At 40.4% G+C, this 22,356-nt stretch overlaps 3 protein-coding genes across 4 annotated transcripts; all 3 read left to right on the forward strand.

Moving 5' to 3' along the window:
• Window positions 1-744: 744 nt before the first annotated feature.
• fbxo42 (F-box protein 42) lies at window positions 745-7,764 on the forward strand. 2 transcript variants are annotated; one of them, XM_086292423.1, is made up of 10 exons: window positions 745-976; window positions 1,881-2,163; window positions 2,285-2,401; window positions 2,975-3,109; window positions 4,083-4,236; window positions 4,342-4,452; window positions 4,796-4,892; window positions 5,055-5,111; window positions 5,197-5,313; window positions 6,139-7,764. In XM_086292423.1, the coding sequence occupies exons 2-10, from the start codon at window positions 1,887-1,889 to the stop codon at window positions 7,171-7,173; spliced, it is 2,100 nt and encodes a 699-aa protein (XP_086148549.1). In that variant the 5' UTR covers window positions 745-976; window positions 1,881-1,886; the 3' UTR covers window positions 7,174-7,764. The 2 variants fall into 2 exon arrangements, with proteins under 2 accessions (XP_086148549.1, XP_086148550.1); XM_086292424.1 differs by lacking the exon at window positions 745-976 and adding an exon at window positions 1,005-1,190.
• A 1,958-nt stretch (window positions 7,765-9,722) lies between these two features.
• On the forward strand, window positions 9,723-18,785 carry slc25a34 (solute carrier family 25 member 34). The gene is made up of 6 exons (XM_086292425.1): window positions 9,723-9,809; window positions 10,204-10,959; window positions 13,945-14,010; window positions 16,919-17,071; window positions 17,168-17,302; window positions 17,607-18,785. The coding sequence occupies exons 2-6, from the start codon at window positions 10,417-10,419 to the stop codon at window positions 17,775-17,777; spliced, it is 1,068 nt and encodes a 355-aa protein (XP_086148551.1). The 5' UTR covers window positions 9,723-9,809; window positions 10,204-10,416; the 3' UTR covers window positions 17,778-18,785.
• A 147-nt stretch (window positions 18,786-18,932) lies between these two features.
• Window positions 18,933-20,974, forward strand: LOC147330689 (transmembrane protein 82-like). Its single transcript, XM_086292427.1, has 6 exons — window positions 18,933-19,205; window positions 19,306-19,378; window positions 19,464-19,656; window positions 19,773-20,196; window positions 20,480-20,664; window positions 20,751-20,974. Exons 1-6 carry the CDS (start codon window positions 19,130-19,132, stop codon window positions 20,838-20,840), a joined length of 1,041 nt encoding a protein of 346 aa, XP_086148553.1. The 5' UTR covers window positions 18,933-19,129; the 3' UTR covers window positions 20,841-20,974.
• Window positions 20,975-22,356: the final 1,382 nt, after the last annotated feature.

Consider the following 22,356-nt stretch of genomic DNA (forward strand, 5'->3'; position numbering starts at 1 on the left):
GGTGCTTTTCTACACTGTGAAATATTTGTTTTTTGTTTTGTCTTTTTTTCTTATATTCGACTGTGCAATAATCACTGTGCAATATACTCACTCAAATGAGTAATCCTATTTATCCATATTGTATATTCTGTATCTATATATGTGTATATATGGTGTATTTATGCTTATATCCTTACTCTCATTCCCCTTAATGTATCTGTAACATGCAACTTCTTTTGTGCTTTGCTACTGGAAACTGAATTTCCCGGAGGAACCCACCCGAGGGATTAATAAAGTTGCATCTAATCCAATCTAATCTAATCTCTAATCTTTTCATATATTTATATATTTATTTTTCTCTTGAGGAAAATCTCCCCCAGATATGTTTTAATTCAAACTTTATTTTGGGTATCTTCTTACATTATGTTGTGTATCTAATAATGCTGCTGTTATGAATGTCAGGCTTATTTGGTAAGACTTCTGTTCTTGTTTTCTGTTTTTGTTTTGTTTTTTGCTTCAATAAACTATACATATATATACAAAATACATAAATATACAACTATAAAAACCTTAACAGTGGTATGGAAAGGTTTTTCTGCAACTGAACATTCTTTTAGACTAAAGACTACATTTTGAGTTAGCATTTTAAATTTTAGACTTTTGTAGTTATGGCTCTCCATTTTCTTACTTAATTACTCAAAATTTCAACTTAGCTTTTAATTAAAAAAAAAAAAAGTAATTAATAATTGAATGGCTGAAAAAGGTCACACACAGCGTGTTGCCCTGGGCGGCTGTTTGGGGCTGAGGACCCACCCTGGTACCACAGACGGTTAGCGGCTACCGGAGCGTCGCTGAGCTGCGGAGGAGGTCGCTGTTCACAGCGGAAGATGGCGACTGTTTGGAGGCTGCAGAGGAATCTTTGGAGCTGATAACGGGGAGGAGGAGGAGAGGAAAGCTTCACACTCAGAGCCCTGAAAAGAATACGTCTTAAACAACGGTACAAGACAAATCTGGCGTAGTCACCGAGAGAAGCTGACAGCGTATAATAAAGAAGGAAACTGACATTACACATAGCCTGTGGTTGAGCTAGCGTTAGCAAAGATTATTAGCAGAAGACTGAAGGTTTCGACTAGCTCGTCAGTTAGGAGGGTGGTAACACCAAATAAGGCTGCTGACCTGAGAGGATGTCGTGTCGACAAGACAGCTAAGAAGTGAGCGATTTTATGCTGTTTAAAGCAGAGGTGTTGTCGAGAAAATGCACCTTTTCTTTGACACCGCTAGCCAAAAGGTTCTTTTTATGTTAGCTAACGTTAGCGTGGATGCTCATGACAAGTTGACTAGCGTTAGCCAAAGCTAGCACAAAATATTTTTTCTTGGTCACAATACGGTACCATTAGCCGGTTGGTTAGTTGGATAAATTGCAGTTTGTAGCAAAAATCAAAGCTCATTTAGCCTTATGAAATATGACGTTACTTCCCCTAATATCGTGAGTTAGCTTTAGGCGATAATTAGCACTAGCTACCCAGTATTGCATTATAATGTGATGGCTAACGGCAGCTAATTAGATGTAGCTAATGATATAACTGAAACGTCCGGTGTGGACAGACCAGATACTCAAAGAAAGGACTCCAACCGTTCTAAACAGTGGATATCACACTTAAGGTCGTCAAGCGCTAATTTTATGCTGATTGCAGCTTTGCAGTGTCATTGAGTTTCTTGGCTAGGAGCAGATCTCTTCCAATTTAAAGCCTTCACCCTCTCTATGTTTAGGCTGAGTGAATCAGTCATACAGGCATCTGTAAAATGTGGATTCCAGTAAGAATGTGTAGAGCACAATTAAATCTAGTTGATTCAAAATAGTCCCCTTAGCATCAATAGCCTGTCTCCCAATGTCTCAACAGACAATAATGTCCCGTTCCCCTGACAATGAAGATGGAGGAGGACATGTTGCCATGGATACAGAGGATGAAGGTTCAGAGCCTGCTGGGATAACGGAGGAAGTGGAAGCAAAGATGGGGTCCTCCTGTCAAGAAGGGAACATGGACAGTGGTGCCAAAGGAGAAGGGAGGACAATGGTGGAGCTGCCGGAGGAAGTTCTAGAGTATATTCTGTCCTTCCTCTCACCTTACCAGGAGCACAAGACCGCTGCACTCGTTTGTAAGCAGTGGTACCGTCTCATTAAAGGTACGCCGCTCATGTTTGCATAATATTTAATCATAAGGTGGATGCTTGTTTATCTTTGCTTAGAATCTGCTTTCTCCACTTTTCTGCCTTCTGTTTCTTGAACACTTTCTCTGCTAACTAGGTGTTGCCTATCAGTGTTACCATGGATTTTTGAGAGCTGTCCAGGAGGGTAATATCCAGTGGGAAAGTCGCACATACCCATATCCAGGAACTCCCATCACTCAGCGCTTTTCACACAGTTAGTATATGACCCTTTTACCATGGTTCATGTCAAAAGCATTTTGTCCCACTTATAGGTTGGTGTGTCTATTTCCTACAAGTCAAAATAAAATGCCACTTCATTTTTATGGATCTGAAGCCTCTAAATGTTTGGATGTAATTTAAGGTATGGATCAGATTATAAGTTTAATGTACAGCAATTAAAAAGGGCTTTCAGTCTGTGGTAGATGACTCATGCAAAGAGCAGCATCAGACATTTAATCCACGTATAGACTACTGCTCGTCTTAAAATAGATTATTAGCAACTTCATTTTTTTTCATTTTCTTTCTTCACCAGCTGCATTTGAAGTGAAATGTTCTTTCATCAGTTTTGTTTTGAAATCTTAAAATGCTGATTTGTGCTATGTCACTGTCATAATAGGCCACTTGGAGTAATACAAATATAAACCCTTTTAATTACAGTGGTTTAAATGTAGTGTCAGACAAGCTGTTGGTGCCATCTCATAAAGAACAGGATGATCCTTAAAGCATTGTGTGCAGAGACTTTAACTATACACCCTGGGTATTTATTCTCTCTTCTTGCGGGTTGCAGGTGCATGTTATTATGACTCAAATCAGTCCATGTATGTGTTTGGGGGTTGCACTCAGAGTAGCTGCAATGCTGCCTTCAATGACCTATGGAGACTTGACCTCAACAGCAAGGAGTGGATCCGCCCTTTGGCCTCAGGTAACAATTTCACAGGCTGGTAAGAACAACACAAATCAGAGGTTGTAACCCCTTTTACAACTGTTCTGGAAACAAGTAGCTTCTTATGTAAGGGGAGCTGTGTGGGGACAGTTTCCTTGAAAGGTTGAGTTGGCTCTCTGAGAAAATACTTGTAGGAAGTGGAGTGAGATAGTATAAAGAGAAAAAGTCAGCAACATCTGGGTGAAAATGTGATTGGGTCAGAATTTCAACCTGGGGAACACAAGCTATGATTTTTAGATACATTTGGGTAGTTACAGTTTGGTTTACCTAGATATCCAACATAGTTGTCTGGTTACTGTTGATGTGGGTGGGTGGGGGACGGGGATAGTTCTCCAACCAGTCTCTAAAGTGCAACCTACCTATTTGATGTATTGCTATGGCAACATAATGGTTCTGCCTTGGTTTATAGAGTGTAGTAAACAGTTCAACATGTTTGTAATGGTCATTTAAAGTGTCCCCGCTACAGCACAAAGTTTGACAAAACTGTTAGTCCCATCCATGGTGGCAATTTTCTCATAATTACTGCTCCCATAATTCTCATTATGTTAACATGTTTTTAATCTTAAAACTGATTTTTCATGTTGAGATGCCAGGTAAATTGTTTGGTTTGGATGAGTTTAGGTTACAGATCTGCCTGTTTATATTTGTTTTATTTTCCTAAATGTAATTATTGTATAATTAATGCTACATCCTTGAGGTATAACATCTCATCTCACGGTTTGGGTCAAACTCCACAATTTTCTGTCAAAAATCTTTGAAGACCAGTCACCCATATTCAGCAGGACATGCTAGAGAGAACAATAGTCAGATGCTTAATAGCAGATTTAATTATACAATGTATGAGTTAAAGCAAAGAGGAAACAGTTTCTGATATGTATGTGTAATTGATGACTTATTTAAAAATCTGGCATACTTATTTTCCAATAATTATTGTTTTATTTCCTTTAAACAGGCTCTTATCCATCTCCTAAAGCTGGAGCGACTCTAGTGATGCACAAAGATCTGTTAGTGCTGTTTGGGGGATGGACTCGCCCCAGCCCTTATCCACTACACCAACCAGAACGTTTTTTTGATGAAATCCACACCTACTCTCCTTCAAAGAACTGGTGAGAAGGAGTGACTGACACATGGTGGCCAAATATGAACTAGTTTAAACATTTCATTATTATTGTCTTCTTTTTCCATATACTTTGTTTTTTCCTCTGTCTCAGGTGGAACTGTATAGTAACGACACATGGACCTCCACCTATGGCAGGCCATTCTTCATCTGTAATAGGAAACAACATGATAGTGTTCGGGGGATCTTTAGGAGCACGTCAGATGTAAGAAGGTTTTATTTGTAATTGACTGCATGCAATTAGAAAGACTAGTCTAAATTTTTGCTTATTTAAACTACAGTGGTGTTAATAGGTTGCCATTGTAAAGGCTTCGCTTGGTTGGTTAACACATGTGAAACAAATTAAATTAGATCTGAAACAATGTGTTGTACAGACTGTGATCTTAGACGGCAGTAATCACTGTTCCCAAGTACAGTAAATCTTCCCACACTCGACTCTCAGGAATTATATTTCAATATAGATTACTAATCCTTTTAGATTTAGATGTTATGAACAGGGATGTATTACTGAATGAAAATTTCCACTGGTCCTCTTTTGGTTATGACAGGAGTAATGAAGTGTGGGTTCTCGACCTGGAGCAGTGGTCCTGGTCCAAACCGCCCATATCTGGACCATCACCACACCCACGAGGCGGCCAGTCACAAGTAAGGCTTCAGTATTTAAACAGGGATGCTTAATCATTTTAACAGCCCTGTGGAAGTTTTGATTTTGACTTGTCTCTTTGTGCATTTACTAAAGGTGCCAGAAAAGTCCATCTATGTTTTATATGTGAAATAAATGATGCTCTTCAAATGTTTATTCATTAGATTGTGATAGACGATCAGACGCTGCTCATCTTGGGAGGATGTGGTGGTCCGAATGCAGTAAGTTTTATTCTTTCTTTCCAGTTTTAAAACAGGTCCTTTAAACATGAGAACTGATTTGGTTTTTTTTTTCCCCTAATCATAGCTTCTTAAAGATGCCTGGCTTCTCCACATGGATGCACTACCATGGAGGTGGCAGCAGCTGCAGGTGGAAAACGAGGACCATGGGGCCCCAGAGTTGTGGTGTCACCCAGCATGTAGGGTGAGTGTGTGTGTGTGACTTAGCCATCAATTAAAGGTGTGTGTTACAAAGCACGTAGGTTGCATGTATAATATACACTGCATAATATTATGGTCACTGATGCAGGTTCTGACAAAGTTGTTAGGATACACAGAGGATCACAGTTTTTGCGCATGGGGCTGTATAGCTGCAGACCAGTCAATGTGTTCATGCTGACCCCTGTCCACCCCTGCCACAAAGAAAAAATGGGTCAGGAATGGTTTGAGGAGCTAAAAGGCGAATTTGAGGTGTTAACTTGCTCTCCAAATTCCCCCGATCTCAATCCGATCGAGCATCTGTTCAATGTGTTGGACAAACATGTCCTACACATGGTGGCCCACCTTACAGCTTACAAGACTTAAAGCACGGGTGTAGTCGAGTGCATGCCTGTGGGTGGGTCAGGGCAAAAGTGGGACCAACACAGTATTAGGCAGGTGGTCATAATGTTATGCCTCTGATCGGTGTATGTTTAAGATAATCTATATGGCACTTGGAACAGGTTACCTTGAAAGTAATCGGTAAAGGTTGAGACATTTGAAACTGATTTTTTTTTTTTTTTTTTTTTTTTTTTTTTTTTTTTGGAAAACTCTAAAACAAACGTTCCCTGGTCAGTTCTGCCTTCATCTTAAGGTACTGTTGTGACCAGGTTAAAAACAAAAAACATAAAGTCATTCTTTGACTTTACCTTCAAAATACCTCCTTAACCCAGTATGTCTCTTTATAGTACACTCCTGAGTTTTGTGAATACTTGTAAACAGTGTTCACTAATGCTTCTTCTTCCCAACTTGTTCTTTTTTTACACACAAGGTGGGCCAGTGTGTGGTGGTCTTCTCACAGGCTCCATCTGGGCGGGCACCGCTAAGCCCAAGTCTTAACTCTCGGCCCTCCCCCATAAGTGCCACACCTGCCCCTCTGGGCCCTGAACCTCCTTCCCTGCGCTCTCAGTCTCCCGTTCGGAGCGGTGCTGCCGGTGTTGTTCTGGGAGCTGTTGAAGAGGCTCCGTGTGTAAATGGCCGATGGGGCACTCTGAGACCTCGGCCTTCAGCGAGAGGTGGTGCCAGAGACGGGAGCCCGTCCTCCTCTCAGCAGCCATCTCCTTCACAAGGCCCAGAAAGCCCTCCTCTTCCTCCCTTAATAAATGGATCCTCCCCTTCCCCACGGACCAGCCCAGCCCAGGCTGCATCTCCTCCCTCTCGTCCTCACCTGCCTTCCTCCACTGACTATGGATGGGAGTCTCCCCCCTCTGCTGCTCACCATCCTGAGGTCCCCAGCACCAACGGCCTGCATACACCTCCCTCAGGCTCCCCATGCACCCCACCAGGTGCAGTGTCCCCTGCTGCCTTACGACGAGGGCTGGAGGCAGTGAAAAACAAATCTTCCTCATCTGTACCGTCTTCATCATCATCGTCTTCCCTTCAGACACAGGGGCCTTCTCCTGGAGGTGGAGCAGGTCCTCCAGGAACCCCTCCGTCATCCTCCTCCAGTCCTCCTCAGGTGGCTGGAGCCGATGGACATGCTATCCCGCCTATTGCGAGGCGTCTCGGTCATCATCCGCCGCAGAGCCTGAACGTAGGCAAACCTCTGTACCAGTCTCTCAACTGCAAGCCCATGCAGATGTATGTGCTCGATGTGTCCCGAGCCAAGTCTGCTGGGGTAGTGTCTTGGAGAGTTTATGGGAACGGGACTCCACCTGCAGTCACAGGACCACCGGAGACCAGCCTTCACACTGTGGTACAGGGCAGGGGAGAGCTCATCATCTTTGGAGGCCTCATGGACAAAAAACAGAATGTGAAATACTACCCTAAAACCAACGCCTTGTACTTTGTACGTGCTAAAAGGTAATGCAGCTCCAGACGGGATTGAGAAGATGTTCATCCTGTGACCACACAAGGGAACTGACACACAAGGCCTTTTTCCTGTAGGAAGGATTATGAATAAAGAACATAATCATTGCTAGATATTTCACTTCAGAAATTCACTATTTCCCCCTTCTGCCTACTGCAAGCATTCAAAAGAAAACACTTTAAGTACACTTTGATAAAACCATTTTCTTGAATGAGAATCCTGTGAGTGTGTGAGTATGAGACCACAGTGATGGGAGAAAATTTGACTTCTTCTTTTTTTTTTTTTTTGTTCCCTAGAAGAACAACCAGAAAATTTTTATTTTTTGTGTCATCATCCTCTGAACTCTTAGAGTACGTCTGGAAGAGCGGACGCTGTTGACAGAAACTGTCTACCTGCTTTTTGTATCACTCTTTAAGCCTGCAATGTTTACATTGAAAACAGTGTGAGTGTGTGTGTGTATGTGTATGTGTGTGCACGATGGTGGTTAAAAGTTGTTGATTAATGTGTGTGACGGGGGCTACAGTGGATGAGAGATGTGGCACTGTACTATGAATATAGTTAAACAATAAAGGCCTCCATGTCTGCTCAGTGACAGTCTCAAAATTCTTGTTTGTCTTTAAACATTGCTGCTGTTGTAGCTTAAACAAGCTCAGCTTGCAGTCATAATTGTGTTGAAGCTTTCGATCATTTCAGCAGTTGTCATCAAACTGGAGAATAAACTTTGAAGTTACACAAACCTAAGGAAACAGCTGAAACCATTAATGTGAAGTTTAATTTTTTTTTTCTAATAGTTAAATACTTCTTCACTTTAATTAGAAGTCGAGTCAAAATTAGAATCTTTAACTTTTATTTCCTCTGATAGGCAGGCAACAGTAATTCAAATAGCCACTGATTACACATGATGAATGCACAAACCTTAAAGCAGATGGGCTACAGCAGCATACGACCACACCGAGCATCACTCCCAAGAAGAGGCACAAGTTTGCATGGACTCACTAAAAATGGACAATAGAAAATTGGGGAAAAAACACTACCTGGCCTGTTGACTGTGGACTTATGCTGGGACATTAAGATTAGTAGGGCTTTAATTTGGTGCAAACAACATAAAAGCATTAATCCATCCTACCTGATATCAAAGATGATAAAGGCACCTTGCTTGTACTGGGCTAGAAAAGGGGGTCTAGCCCAGTACAAGCAAGGTGTACTTGATAAAGTGTCTGTTGGGTGGACAAAAAAACATAGTGGTATACATTTCAACATTGTGAATTCAGTAGTGGTTTCACATCTAAATAAGGTGGGTTTTATACGCTTAGGATTTTCTATGAGTCTGTTGTGGCCAGTGCGATCCTCTATGCTGTTGCATGCTGGGGGAGCAGGCTGAGGGTAGCAGATGCCAACAGACTCAATAATCCGTAAGGCCAGTAATGTTGTGGGGATGGAGCTGGACTCCCTCAAGGTGGTGTCGGAGAGGCGGATGTTGTCCAAAATAAAGACAATGTTGGATAACACCTCCCACCCACTCCATGACATGCTGGTCAGTCACAGGAGCACGTTCAGTGAGAGACTGAGATTACCAAAAAGCACCACTGAACGACACAGGAAATCTGTCCTGCCTGTGGCCATCTCCCTGTACAACGCATCCACTTAACACACTGTTTACTGCTACAACTTTTTTCAGCTATTTATTAATAAGTGACTTTATGTATATATATATATATATATATATATATATAGTACTATTCTTAATTAGCGTATTGTCTGTCTTGTTAATGTTTGTTTATAATGGAGCACTGTAACAAAAAAATAATTTCCCCCAGGGATCAATAAAGTATTCTGATTCTGATATCACAACCTCTAAATGTTGGCCCTTCTTAGCCTTTATAAGAAGAAGCCTGCTGCTCTCTGACTGCTACATAAACTAATGTAAACAAAAGGTCCAAAAATTACTAAAGGTGGCAGGTGGTTCATTAAGATGAACAGGGAACTTGGATCCACCTCAGGTGTCTGATCTGAACTTTACAAAAAGTCGGCCTCTAGTGGCTGAGTTTTTGTCATACAGCACAAAAAAGTCGGCAGATAATTGATTTAAAACTTTCTCCAATTAGCACTTACGGCTCATTTTCTTTTCTTTTTCAGAGGGTTCGTCAATTTTAAAGCGATCAACCACATCAGTTTTCCTCTACTGAATAAATCTGAATACTGAAAAACTTTCTAAAACAAATAAAAAGATAAATATAAGATGGAAGAAGCGCAAAAGTAAAAGCAGTGCATATGTCCCTTTGTTTTGCTTCCAAGATTATCCATGTGGTCTTTAGCAGCTTAACCTTGTTTTGATAGCTCACACACAGCATTTGCTCTCCCGGGCCTCAGACGCTTCAGCTCTCCCTCTCTCTGACCAACAATAACCTTTTACCCAGAGAGCTCCTATAGGACCAGAGCAGGGGCAGTTTCACAGCACAGCCAACCCATTCATGCGCACTCAGGGAAATGGTGAGGTGGCACAAAGGCCTGAAACGTTATTGGCTCTGACCAGAATCAGAAGGAGGGGACTGTGACAATGAATGTGCTGAGACACATGTTTACAAGAATGGAGCAGAGAGGGAGAATGGAACTGCACGGGATCAATGAAAACTGTGAGTGTCATTATCAACTAAGATTTTTATAACCACAGAAAAAGACTCTCAGAAAAGTTTTATATTTCCACGTGGCTGTCTCTGATACTTGTTCTGAGCATTTTTGTGTGCTTGTATGTTTTATGAATGTCAGATTATCTGGTGTGTTTACTCTTAAATCTGTTTCTGGGTCAGTTGTAGTATTGAATGAATGAACTTCAGTGTGCCGAAAGCTCCCAGAGTCAAAGAACAAGAGAGAGGCTTTTACAATGTTTGTCCTGCAAGGAGGAACCTAAATATATCTGACAGCTTTTTCTTTCCTGGAAAAAAAGGAGAGTCACTCTCCTGACTTGCAAGGCTGGATTTGGGTGTCATACCTGAAGCTTGCTTAAAATGTTTGCATGATCTCTTGCAGATGGTGCCTCATTAGAACAGAATGACAGTGAAGAAAGTTAATGAAAGTGAGTCCAGGAGGACACTGTGAGCCTGCGAGTCACAGGACGAACGTGTAAAGCAGATGCTAAATGAGTAATCGCAGGAGTCGGTAGCTTCTGTCTTTGACTTTACTGTACTCTACCAAGTACTTTCCCTGCTCCTATCACACTGAGGCAAGGGGAGGAAAGCCATCATGAGTACTGTTAAGGCAAACTGTGAAGATCACTTCTCAGCGATGAGTAGCACTCAGCTGCTGAACACTTCGCCGGAAGAGTCTGTGTTTGCTCCACAGCCTTCCCAGAGGATTTCACCCACCGTGTTGACGGTCCCCTGTGGGGTCTTTGGCCCCTTGCCGCCGCCTCCTGCAGTCTGGCCTCCACTAGACTTCGCCCTGGGCGCTCTTGCCTGCTGCGCAGCCTGTGTGTTCACCAATCCTCTGGAGGTGGTGAAAACCCGTCTGCAGCTACAGGGGGAGCTTTGTGCTCGGGGATCCTACCAGAGACACTACCGCGGGGTCTTGCAGGCGCTCTGGGTGGTGGGCCGCACGGATGGGCTACGGGGCCTGCAGAAGGGGCTCTCAGCTGGGCTCATCTACCAGGGTGTGATGAACGGTGTGAGGCTGGGCTCGTACTCCTACTGTGAAGCTCTGGGGATCACTTCTTTCCATGGGGGGAGTCTGCTGTCAGGGGCAGGTGCTGGAGCTCTGGGTGCCTTCATAGCTTCTCCTGCCTATCTGGTAAGTTTATTAAAGTTTCTCCTTTTTATAGTTTCTTCTATAGTCATTGTTTCCAGAGGAAGGTATCTCAATAAAACATGAAGCTCCATAGAGATAAACTCCTTTAGTGGTCTGCCACTGATTTGGCTTTTGTGCATCATTAAAATTAATTTAAAATATCTGCTTTGTTTTGGTTACGTTTTTTTTGTGACTCTTTTAATTCAAATGAAGTGTCTACCTGTGAGCATCCCCATTACAATATGTATTAATGTAAATGAATTGACTTTTTAGGATCTTTTGCATTAATGATTTTTTAAGACAAATCTGTACAGTCTCAACATATGAAAAGAAAAGGCCAAATCCATCTATCCAATGCTGAGGTGGTCTGGGCATCTGACGCCAAATATGAGAGAATTAAGAGAAGAAACAATCATGTTTGCTTCATGTGTGGCACTTTCTTAAATCCTGTTTATTCAGTCCTCTGATATTTTTTCCAGAAAGGTCTTTTTATTCAAAGTGACTGAAAACAGTGTGTTCTAATCACGTTAAAGCAGAAGTAACAGAAGCATTAGATCTCCCACTAGATGTGTGGCCTGGATGACAAACTCTCAGGAACTAACTAGGTCACTCATTGTTAAACTGTGATCCGCAGCAAAAAAACATCAACACACTTCTAAACTTGTATCACAGTGTAACACAAAGGATTTTCCATAAACACGAGTAATATGTTACAACAGGATATTTCTCTCTTTTTTTGATATTCAACAGTTCTTATTCATTATTAGCACAAAAACAAAACAAACAAAAAACGAACAGAATCACATACATTGCAAATGTATGTAATAATTTTAAATTACATATATGGGGAGAGAGGGAGAGAGACAAATATTTACCATCTACTTGCCCATAGATTTAAAAAAGAAGAGACAAAAGTGAACTCCCATCCTTTGTGCTCACTTCCTAATTACGCAACAGGATATTTATACATTAAAGGAATAGTCACATTCAACATTCAAATACATCATGGTCTGTAGGTGTAGATGTGGTTCAGATGACCGAGTGAAGTTCAAACTGATCCTCAGCATTGGGAAGAAAAGTGATTTACATGACTTTGAATGTTGTTATTGGTGTCAGACGAGCTGGTCTGAGTACTGCTGATCTGTTGGGATTTTCCCACATAGCCATCTTTTGACTTTAAAATGAATGGTCTGAAAAAGAAATATCCAGTGAGCTGTAGTTCTCTGTGTGAAAATGGAGACCGGTTTCAGCTGAAAGGAAGGCAACAATAGCTCAAATAACCACCTTTTAAACCCAAAATATGCACAAGAGCATCTCTGGGGATACAATTCACACAAGTTTATCAAAACTGAATCACAGAAGACTGAAAAAACATTGCCTTGTCTTTGAGACTGCATTTCTGCTGCAATGTTCAGATGGTAGGGTCAGAATTTAATGCAAACAACACGAAAGCGTGGATTCATTCTACCTGGTGGTGATGTAACAGTGTGGAGGATATACCAACGGGGCATCATTTAAACACCACAGCCTGCCTGCATGTTGTTGCTTCTCTTGTCCATCCCTTTATGACCACATTGTAGACATGTTCTTATGCCTGCTTCCTGCAGTGCAAGAAGCAAGAATGAAGACACTTCAGAAGGCAAAACAGGTTTGCAGCCCAGTAGTAGCAAGGTGTACTTGAAGTGGCTAGTAAGTCTATATTGGAGCAATTTTCAGTTGCTGTAAAAATTGTTTATTCGAAGAAAATTCTAGGAGCTTGCATTTGAAATGATGTGAAATTCTTCCAAAGAATTGTTTTTCCAGTATTTCCAGTATAAAATCTGCCCCCACCCTCCACCCTTTGTTTCCTTCCTGAACGTCTGCAGCAGATTAATTATACAACTAGGGAATTGTGTTCCAAAAAGACTAACTTTGGAAATTCCCCTGAAATCATGTGGTGGAATCTGGTTAGTGAGAGACCAGCAACGCTTTCAGACTAACTTGACTAAATGGAAAGTTAAAGAGGGGAAAATAAATTTCAGTGGCTTAATGAAAGGACAGTAAAATGAAATGAACTTGAAAGAAAAGAAAAACTAAAATACAGACCCAGCTGTCTGCATTTGAACTGAAGGGCAAAGAAAGAGACCCCAGACCATTTTCAAAGACACCTCAAAGGTCTTCAAGCTGTTTTTGCCCAGTGTTTGCTTGATCACATAGATGTTCATAGATCATAGATCTAGGTCATTTAGAAAGTCTTCAAAACGCAGTATGATCTCCAGTTTAAATCAGAGTGTGCATTTTCTTAGCAGTCTGTCTACATGCTCTCCAAAAAACATCACTTTCACACCAGTGTCAAACTTCACCATCACTCGATTTATGTCCTCTGCATTTCTACAACTGTACCACTCTTTTTGTTGTTTTTCTGCCTCAGCTGCCAGTCAATACATCCAAGTCCATTTAAGCTTTCTGGACGGTCATGGAAAGACGATACTGTCTGATGACGTATTTATATCACGGTCACTAAATATATCCTGAATGTTTTTCTTTCCGCCTGCTGCTGCCAAACCTATACAGTATGTTGTGGGTCCTTCTGTGTGCTGCCGGCAGGCAGTAAAGGTTATTTTACTGACACCATATCTGATATCAAGAAGGAAACGATGAAGCTTCTTCTCCTTTTTTATTTAGGCGTTTTTGTTTTACATGAAATGTATCATGATTTCACAAGAAGAAAAAAAAACTTCCTTTTCAAGGAAAGTGCGAATGAATCACCGAATCCTGTATTTGACCAGCTCCTGACGATCTGCACGTTGTGTAACTCCTTCCTGTGAATATTAGCAGGGTTATCGGGTATCCTCACACAACTCATTCTAACAAATGACTTGGTGACAAGTCTGGTGCTCTGTGCACTTTGAACTCTGTTTCAGCAAAGCATTAAGTGAAACTCGCTGCTGAACACTAACCATAAGCCTGAATGCATTTTAAAACGTGCTTGCTGTGTTTTCTTCATAGGTGAAAACCCATCTGCAGGCTCAGACTGTGGCAGCCATTGCAGTAGGTCACCAGCATAACCACCTGGTAAGACGGACACATTTCACATAAAACACAAGAATATCTTACCAGCTGTTTCAATGTTTAAAGATGTCAGTACAGGTGTATTAAAGTACAATAACTGGCCAGGATGGTGTAAACTATGTGCTATAGTATAATAATTGTGCTTTTTTTTTTTTATCAGGTGTTCATTTGGTAATTAAAATTTGAAGCCCATAACACTCCCATTAATATGACATACCAAGATAGAAAGCTGATAATGAAAACGTTAATTGTTGGCACCTGAGGAGAAAATGGTCATTATAAGCACTGCGTATCAATAACATTATGTACCTGTGTTTTCAACAAAAAATGGATACAACTTGTATTTGACATGTATTTAATATTTTTCTCTAAAATGCAGTGTGGTGAGAGTATAAAACTAAAAGTATAAGTTAAATTATAGAGAAGCACAGTAAAACTGCAGACGCATGGTGTTTAAACAGTACGTGTCTGCCCTTTAACCATCAGATCATATAATCTGCCCGGCCAAAAGAAAAAGGCTCCACCTATATTTACTTAAGCAAACCAATAAGAGCCTTCCACTGGATATTTACTGCAATAATTAATATGGCTAAGCTGGATACAGGTTATTTAAACCTAACTGATGTAGTGAGCTGCTTCTCATTTCTCAAACAACCATATCAGAAGACGCATCATGTGGTTGTGGAAAAGATGGGTTAAATTATTTGCCTTCATCAAGCAAAGACAACTAAGGTGATTACTGAAACTACCAAAACCTGGATAAAAGCTGTCCGAAATGCCAGAGCTAGCAAATTAAAACTAAAATATGCTAATTGATATTAATTTTTTTATTATTATTCAGAAGGTTCATTAAACACTCAATTTTCAAAAAAGAAAAAGAAAAAAAAAACCATGCAATTTCAGGCAGTTATTTCCTGGTTCAGGCTGTAAAGGGGCTGAAAGGACCTGGGAGGATAGTGATGAATCATCAAAAAAGGAAGAAATGTGGTTGGAAAAAAGTGATCGTGATTGGAGATCCTTTAAACATCTGGTAAAATCAGATCATAAAAAAAGTCATCAGCACAAGTCATGGATATGTCTAACACTGAAAGTACATTTGCAAACACACATGATGTGAAGCAAACTCGGTGGACTAAAAACAAATCACTGAATCTTTTTAAGGCTTATCAGAATCAGAAAGGGTTTTATTGCCAAATGTTGAGCAGGTTTACAACATTAGGAAATTGCTGCGGTATTTTGTGCAAACATACTGTCAGACAATGCTTAAATAAACATAAAAATTAAAATTAAAAGTGCTAAGAGTGCTCTCAGGGGAAAAAAGGCAGGAACAATAGAAACAGATCGTGTGGTCTAAATAGTCCAGATTTATCCTCTTCCCCAGTGATGTCTCCATCAACGTAAGAAGAGAGGCAGATGAAGTGATGCACCCATCATGCCTGCTCAGGGCCTGCTGCAAGAACCTGCAGGGGCAGTGTTATAATCTGCAGATGCTTCAGCTGGTCAAGTCTACACCAGTGATATGTGCCCAAAGAATGAGGTCACCTGAATATACTGAATGGCCAGGTTCAGCTATCAGTGGCATGTCCTGTATTCTAAGTTGGCAATGCCAGGATTGATCAGGCTCCAACTGAAAAGCGTATCAAAAACAGTGCCAAAATGAATGCATTATCAAAGGTTAATAAATACAGCTCCATACATACATGTGTATGTTCAAATGTGCAGCTAATTCCTCCTGAAATCAGCTGCAGAATTAACAAAAACAGAAAGTGATGGTCTGACTTAATGTATTCAAGGCAAATTTAAATGGGTTGCATGAAGTTACTTCAGGCTGCCTGAATGTTTTGCCTGAATATTATTACCTTTATTTCTGGCTTTAGACAAATACTTTTACTAAGGTATTCATTTTCGCAAATTCTTGTTCACAAATTTTAGTAAAAGTGTCATGTTTTGGCTGTGTGCAGGCAGGAGAAGGACCCAAACGCAAAACTTACCACACAGGAATTAAACTCAAAAAGCTGCTTTATTGCAGAATGTCACAAAAACTAAACTGGGACATGGCTAACTAAGGGACATGGCTAACTAAGGGACATGGCTAACTAAGGGACATGGCTAACTAAGGGACATGGCTAACTAAGGGACATGGCTAACTAAGGGACATGGCTAACTAAGGGACATGGCTAACTAAGGGACATGGCTAACTAAGGGACATGGCCACACAGCCATGAGGGAGACTACACCACTGACAAAGCGAAACACAGGGCTTAAATACACTGAGGGATAACGAGGGAATGAGACACAGAAGGAGAGCACAGCTGGGAGTAATCAGGCTGGACGAGACAAGGGAAGCAAAACTAGAAACACTGACATGAGACACGGACCTTCAAAGTAAAACAGGAAACACACTGACTGAACTCCAGACATGTAAACTTAACAGGGACTGGGGAGACAGAACATTGGAACCTGAAACATGGTACAGAAAGGCACAGTAGACATCATGGAACACAGTGAAGCCATATTACTAAACTTAAGAACTAAACTCATGATAACCATAACTGAAACCTAGGGAAATAACAAAGACAGTACAACAAAGGACCAAGAAAAAACACAAGAACTCAAAAAGCTGGGTCAGAAAGACCCAGAACCGTGACAAAAAGAGATTTTAAATAAAGAATAAACTTACAGAATAATTATTTCTTTTTTTCCTGTAAAAACCTGACTTGTTACCCTCTTATTCTAGTGTACCTACCTTTGAATATTTGTAGGTAAATGCAATTAAATGCAATTTAAATCCCATTTAATTACAGGGGAATTACACCCTTAGTTGCAAGCCGTGTTATAAAGTGTTACCTGGTTTTGAGTGTTATTATCTGTAGCCTCTACTCACCAGTGCCTTTGTTTTCTTCTATTTCAGGGAGTGTCTGATGCCTTTGTTACCATCTATCGAAAAGAAGGTTTAATTGGTCTTTGGAGGGGTGTGAATGGGGCTGTGCCTAGAGTCATGGTGGGATCAGCTGCCCAGCTGGCAACCTTCACCTCAGCTAAGGAATGGGTGTCACATTCTCAGGTAATGTTATCTAAAGAGCCGAAGGTTTTATGTCATATGTGACCAAGCTGCTGCCATGCGTTGAAAGTCGGATCATCTTTCTTTGTGTCCTTTCAGTGGTTCAGTCCAAACAGCTGGCTCGCAGTCTTGATGGCAGCTGCAGTCAGTGGAGTTGCTGTGGCCATTACCATGACACCATTTGATGTCATTAGTACTCGGCTCTACAACCAGCCGGTGGATGAGTTGCGTAAGGTGAGTCTGTCTTCAACACAGTTGTCCTCATTTTCATTAGTTTCACAATCTAAAAAAAAAAGCATACCGTCATTAAAAAAAGCAATATGAAATCATTTCATCTATATTATATATTTGTATTGACCTTTATCATCTAATTTATATATTTTTATAGATATATTATTTCATCTTTTTCTCATATTAGGTATGTATTTAAGGAGAAACTGCCTTTGAATCTTATTGTGTTGTGTAGAGTGACTATAAAGGAACTCAGCTTATTTCAGTTCACGAAAGACTTGCTGTGTTTTTTACATCTGTTTTGTAGGGTCGTCTGTATCATGGATTTTCAGACTGCATGCTGAAGGTGTGCAGAGCGGAGGGCCTGCTGGGTTTGTATAAAGGCATGGGCCCCGTGTTCCTGCGACTGGCCCCGCACACGGTGCTAAGCATGCTGTTCTGGGATCTGATGAGGCAACAAGCAGTGAAGGATAAGTAGAGCTGAAGCACCCATACTTGCACACTGAAAGCACAACTGGGCTCTGCTACAGCTGTTAGAGTGCTCTCTCAGTTAATGAAGCACTGAATTTAAAGCAACTGTGTGACATTTTGGGAAGTAAACTTATTTACTTTTCTTTCCGAGAGTGAAATGAGATGGTTCATGGACGTTTTTATGGTTAATATGAAGCTAGCATCTGGTTAACTTATCTTAGCATAAAAACAGCTAGTTTAGCTCTGGGCAAAGTTAATAAAATAGTTAATGGTAACTCCTTAGAAGCATAATAATTGCATATAAAATAACAAACTGTTGTTTCAACAGTTTTTATTAAACACACAGATATAAAATGCTGGTAAACTTTAGAGGTACTGATAGCTGCTGGTAGCTCTGACAAGCTAGCTGTTGCCTTTCATTTTTAGTCTTTATGCTAAGCTAAGCACATGCCTGCTGGCTGTGGCTTTATATTTAACCAACGGACACTGGGTGCCATATCAAACATCTGATCTTACTCTTTTCCAGAAAGAAACATGAACAAAATGTCAAACTATTTACACTTTAAGTGCAAGCTTTTCTCTCCCATCTAGCACAGAAAATGAACACTTGAAGCACTTAATCAAGACTGGCATGTTAGGCACATACTGGAAGACATCTTTCTCTAAAAATATGTCTCGAGTGTATACATTTTTTGATTAGGGTTTTTTTTATACCTCAAGCTTAAGTCTCGCAGGAATTTGCTTGTTAACTCATCAGTGTGTGAATGTGGTCAACTTGAAGAACAAGTCATCATCATTAAAGCAAACAATTGTTTGCCATGTTTATTACACTGTCTAGATGCCTTGTCTGTTGTATTTAAAAAAAAACAACCTGATGGGATTTTCTTTTTTTAAATTCACTGACTTGAACTTATGTAACTAAAGCCAAGAATGACATTTGTAATTTCAATTTTTTATGTGCAGAAATTTAACCTACTGGTACTTAAAACTTTAAAAGCAATGAATAGTCCTAATAAAGATTTTTTGTAAGAAACCTGTCTGGTTTGTTTTTGTTCTCTGGATAGGTGGTGAATCTTTTGAATACACTGCTTTAAAACCATTGTAATCTGTGGTGTTTTCTGTTTCTTTGAAATGATTTAATTGACTGGGGTTAAAGGTTTCTTCTTGAGAGGATTTGAAACCCCTTTCATCAAGAATTGATTTGACTAAAAGCTGTAGCCATATCACGTTTCACCTTTGTACCTTTGGGTGGATGGAGCTTACTAAAACCTGATCAGCTCGAAGAAATAAGGGCAAAGTCACTAATTTGTAGCACCACTTTGAGTGTTATTGCTGAAACGTTACAAGAACACCATAAAGATGTTTCTCCCCTTGATCCTGGGAACCACTGGATGGACACCTTTTGATTCAAAACCATTTGATTGCTTTCTTCAAGGTCTGATAACAAGTTTTCTCTGATTATGGTTAAATTCTCAGCACTTTTCAATGTCATGTCTCCTCTTTACTGGCTTATTTTTGGTTGTGTTTTTTTAAAGGGCTCGTAGGTGCATGTGGAATATCAGTGCTGTACAACCTGCTGAGAGTCTACAATTTTGTTCAAAATTCCAAGTGAGTTCACCCTTTGAGAGGAAAAAGGGAAAGCATAGCTTGATTTTCAAGAGCGTTGGAGTTATTCTATTTTGTCTGCACACAGTGATTCTGACTCTGGAAATGGAAGCAAACCCAGGTCATCCTCACTGGGCACGTCTCTGAGAGGGAACTGGAGATCATCCCTCCAGTTCTGGATTCTGACTGTCCTCCTCTCTCTGATGGGCTCGAGGGTTTTCTCCCTGATAGTGCTGGAGTTTTCCCTCAGGGCTGTTTCTACCTGGGCGTCAGCTGGACTGGTGAGCTCCTCCTTAACAAATACTGCAGCTATATTTATGCATTGTTTTATGCTTTTATGTATCTGCTTTAGAGTGTTCTTTCATTACACATTTCTAATCCACGTCTCTTAACGCAGGATGCCAGTGGCAGAGGTCTAGACATGATCCTAATCCAGAGCCAGTTCTCCCTGGGTTGTAGCCTCACTGGCACTCTGATCTTCCTCCAACAGGGGGCTCCACACAGCTCCCTCAGCTTATTTCTGGCAGCTGCTCTCAGCTGGAAACTGGCAAGCTTGAGCCACAGTCTGTGGATGCATGTGGCCAGACTCTACCCGCTGCACAGCACTAAACAGTACTGTGGGAAGTGCATCACTCTTCTAACCTCCGGACACACCATACTGGCTTCACTGCAAAGAGCGGTTGTCTTGGCTTTTGCTGTAGCAAGTGTTGCTTCCACCGCTACGATTTATGACCACTTCCTGTCCCAGAAGGATGCTATGAAGTTCTGGACTCTGCTGACGCTCTGTTACATTATGTTGCTCGTGTATATTCAAGGTGATGGTCAGTGCTGCTGAGAGTGGAACTTAATTAATCCTCAGAGAGGAAAGTACCCACGCAGTGTTAAGTAATAATAAAAATATTTAAATAGATTTAAATAATATTATATGGATTTAAAAAATAAAAGTAGACCATAAGCGATGAAATGAAGCCCTATAAATGTAAAAAGCAACATATATGAATTAAAAACTTAGAATTGATGGCAAAAACACAGCCTATAAAATCAGTAAGCACAAAGCCAAGGCTTTTTGGGATCATTGTGTAACTTTTCTGTCTGTACTTGCAGAGGATGAGCATCGGCAGACAGGCACAGCGGCCCTCCTACACTCTGTAGTTATGCGGCTGGGAGCCTTGCTCGTCCTCATGCTTGCAATGGGATACTGGTCTGATGTGTTTCAAATCCTCATCGCGTTTCTGGGAGAAGCAGTCTGTCTGTTGCCTTCTTGGGATCTTCTGCAGGCTTTGCTGAAGGTCTGGTCTTTGCCTCGTTATGTTTTAGTTGCTGTAGTTGTGAAAATAACACGACAGGAGGTTGAATTCTCATGTTTCCTTTTCAGGAAGAAAAAGAGGAATCAAGCTTGAGCAGACGTGACGAGTGCTCCGGTCACAAAGGAACCACAATTAAAACATCATCACGTGGCAGATAACGGTGCACTCAAACTCCACCACAATGATTATCATTGACTGTCTCACCTGTAAAGATGCACTATTACTTTGTGTTGTAAAATAATATTGTGCTTAAAGGCTTTAATTGACTTCTTGTTGTTTGGGGTCTTATATTAAACAGAAATAATATAAAAAATAAGCTGATTTAGTATTTAATGTCCAGCCTTTTTTTTTTTTTTCGCTAATCCAAGTCAGGCTTGTGTGGGAGCTGGAGTCTGTCTCAGCTTTTATGGGGAGAGAGGCGGACAGCTTGCCAGTCTATCACAAAGATAACACAGAGAGACCTACTTGCTTGTCTTTGGACTGTGGGAAGAATCCAGAGAGAACCAACACAGGCACAGAACATGTAAGCTCCACATAAAGAGAGACAACAGTGGTAACCACTGCACCACTGTGCCACCCATAATGTGTTTTAAATGATGGGAGCCAGGTGTGTTCAGAGACTGAAACAATAAAAGTGCTCGCTACTATAACAGAGAAGCTTTTGGCACTTATCTGATCACACGACTTTGGAGAACTGTAGAAGTACTGATTAGTTACAGCTCATTTATTATAATTCAATAGTGTTTCAGTGAAGTTTACTGTGATTTTCTTTCATAAAATATTCAGTTATTTACATTTTATTGTTATATGAACTGAAGAGAAACTGGTGATGTGTTCATTAAAGGATGGCTGTAATCAGGGCATTAACCCAGTGAGGTTAACTAGTTTAAATACTATTCAGTGTGTGCTAGTTAGAACAAATGTGCTAGTTTTGTCCCCTGATTACCAAGACTTTGAAGTACAATTGAAAAAATATATATACATGCAAAACTATTGAGTCACATCTTGTTTCTTTAGATTTTGTTAGGACAATGGAAAATGGGTGCAGCAATTTATTGAAATGTGCAAACAAACATGGAAATACAGTGCTGCTCAATGTAGTTTTTAGACCTGACACTTGACCAGTTTCCTTAGATGTTTCAAGTATACACCACACACAGTGTAGAGATATTCTGAGAGCTCAGCTAATAGCGCTTGAAAATCACCTTATTGGTTGAAATAAAAACAAAGAAACAAACAAAAAAATACTATTTTATGTCTGTCAAACAAGTGCCTAAAGATTTTGTTTTTGCTAAGTTATCTGTTATGTGTAAACACAACACTGCTTTTCAGTATTTGAATGAGTAATAGGTTCAGTGGTTTAAAGATTTTAAAAAATCCTGTGAAGATGGTCAGGTACAAAGATTGGGCTGAAAATGAGTGAAAAAGCAGCCAACACTCAAAAAAGTCAACTAAGGCAGTTGTTTGATTAATTCAATAGACATTTGTCTATTTAACATGAACATATTGAGTTTAGGTTTTTAAATCATTATCAGTTGTTGGTTTAACATAAAATAACAAAAAGTTTAATGAACTAGATTTGCATTCTTCAGTTCAATTAAATATAATTATTTTAAATCAACAACTCTAAAACCGATGCCTAGTGCGCATGCTCAAACTTCCCAGAAGTGAAGA

Source organism: Aulonocara sp. 'chitande type north' Nkhata Bay, linkage group LG5 (assembly GCF_057382095.1).
Source record: "Aulonocara sp. 'chitande type north' Nkhata Bay isolate Kocher_YH1m ecotype deep benthic linkage group LG5, A_spYH_male_GT1.1, whole genome shotgun sequence".
Taxonomy (NCBI): Eukaryota; Metazoa; Chordata; class Actinopteri; order Cichliformes; family Cichlidae; genus Aulonocara; species Aulonocara sp. 'chitande type north' Nkhata Bay.

Bases quoted from the DNA above. Each gene is read 5' to 3' on its own strand.
- fbxo42 (XM_086292423.1), top strand. From the start codon at position 1,887: ATGTCCCGTTCCCCTGACAATGAAGATGGAGGAGGACATGTTGCCATG. The intron at 5,112-5,196 runs GTAAGTTTTATT...CCCTAATCATAG, and splicing joins GATGTGGTGGTCCGAATGCA to CTTCTTAAAGATGCCTGGCT. The intron at 5,314-6,138 runs GTGAGTGTGTGT...TTTACACACAAG, and splicing joins GGTGTCACCCAGCATGTAGG to GTGGGCCAGTGTGTGGTGGT.
- slc25a34 (XM_086292425.1), top strand. From the start codon at position 10,417: ATGAGTACTGTTAAGGCAAACTGTGAAGATCACTTCTCAGCGATGAGT. The intron at 10,960-13,944 runs GTAAGTTTATTA...TTTTCTTCATAG, and splicing joins TAGCTTCTCCTGCCTATCTG to GTGAAAACCCATCTGCAGGC. The intron at 17,303-17,606 runs GTGAGTCTGTCT...TCTGTTTTGTAG, and splicing joins CGGTGGATGAGTTGCGTAAG to GGTCGTCTGTATCATGGATT.
- LOC147330689 (XM_086292427.1), top strand. From the start codon at position 19,130: ATGTTTCTCCCCTTGATCCTGGGAACCACTGGATGGACACCTTTTGAT. The intron at 19,379-19,463 runs GTGAGTTCACCC...GTCTGCACACAG, and splicing joins AATTTTGTTCAAAATTCCAA to TGATTCTGACTCTGGAAATG. The intron at 20,197-20,479 runs GTCAGTGCTGCT...CTGTACTTGCAG, and splicing joins CGTGTATATTCAAGGTGATG to AGGATGAGCATCGGCAGACA.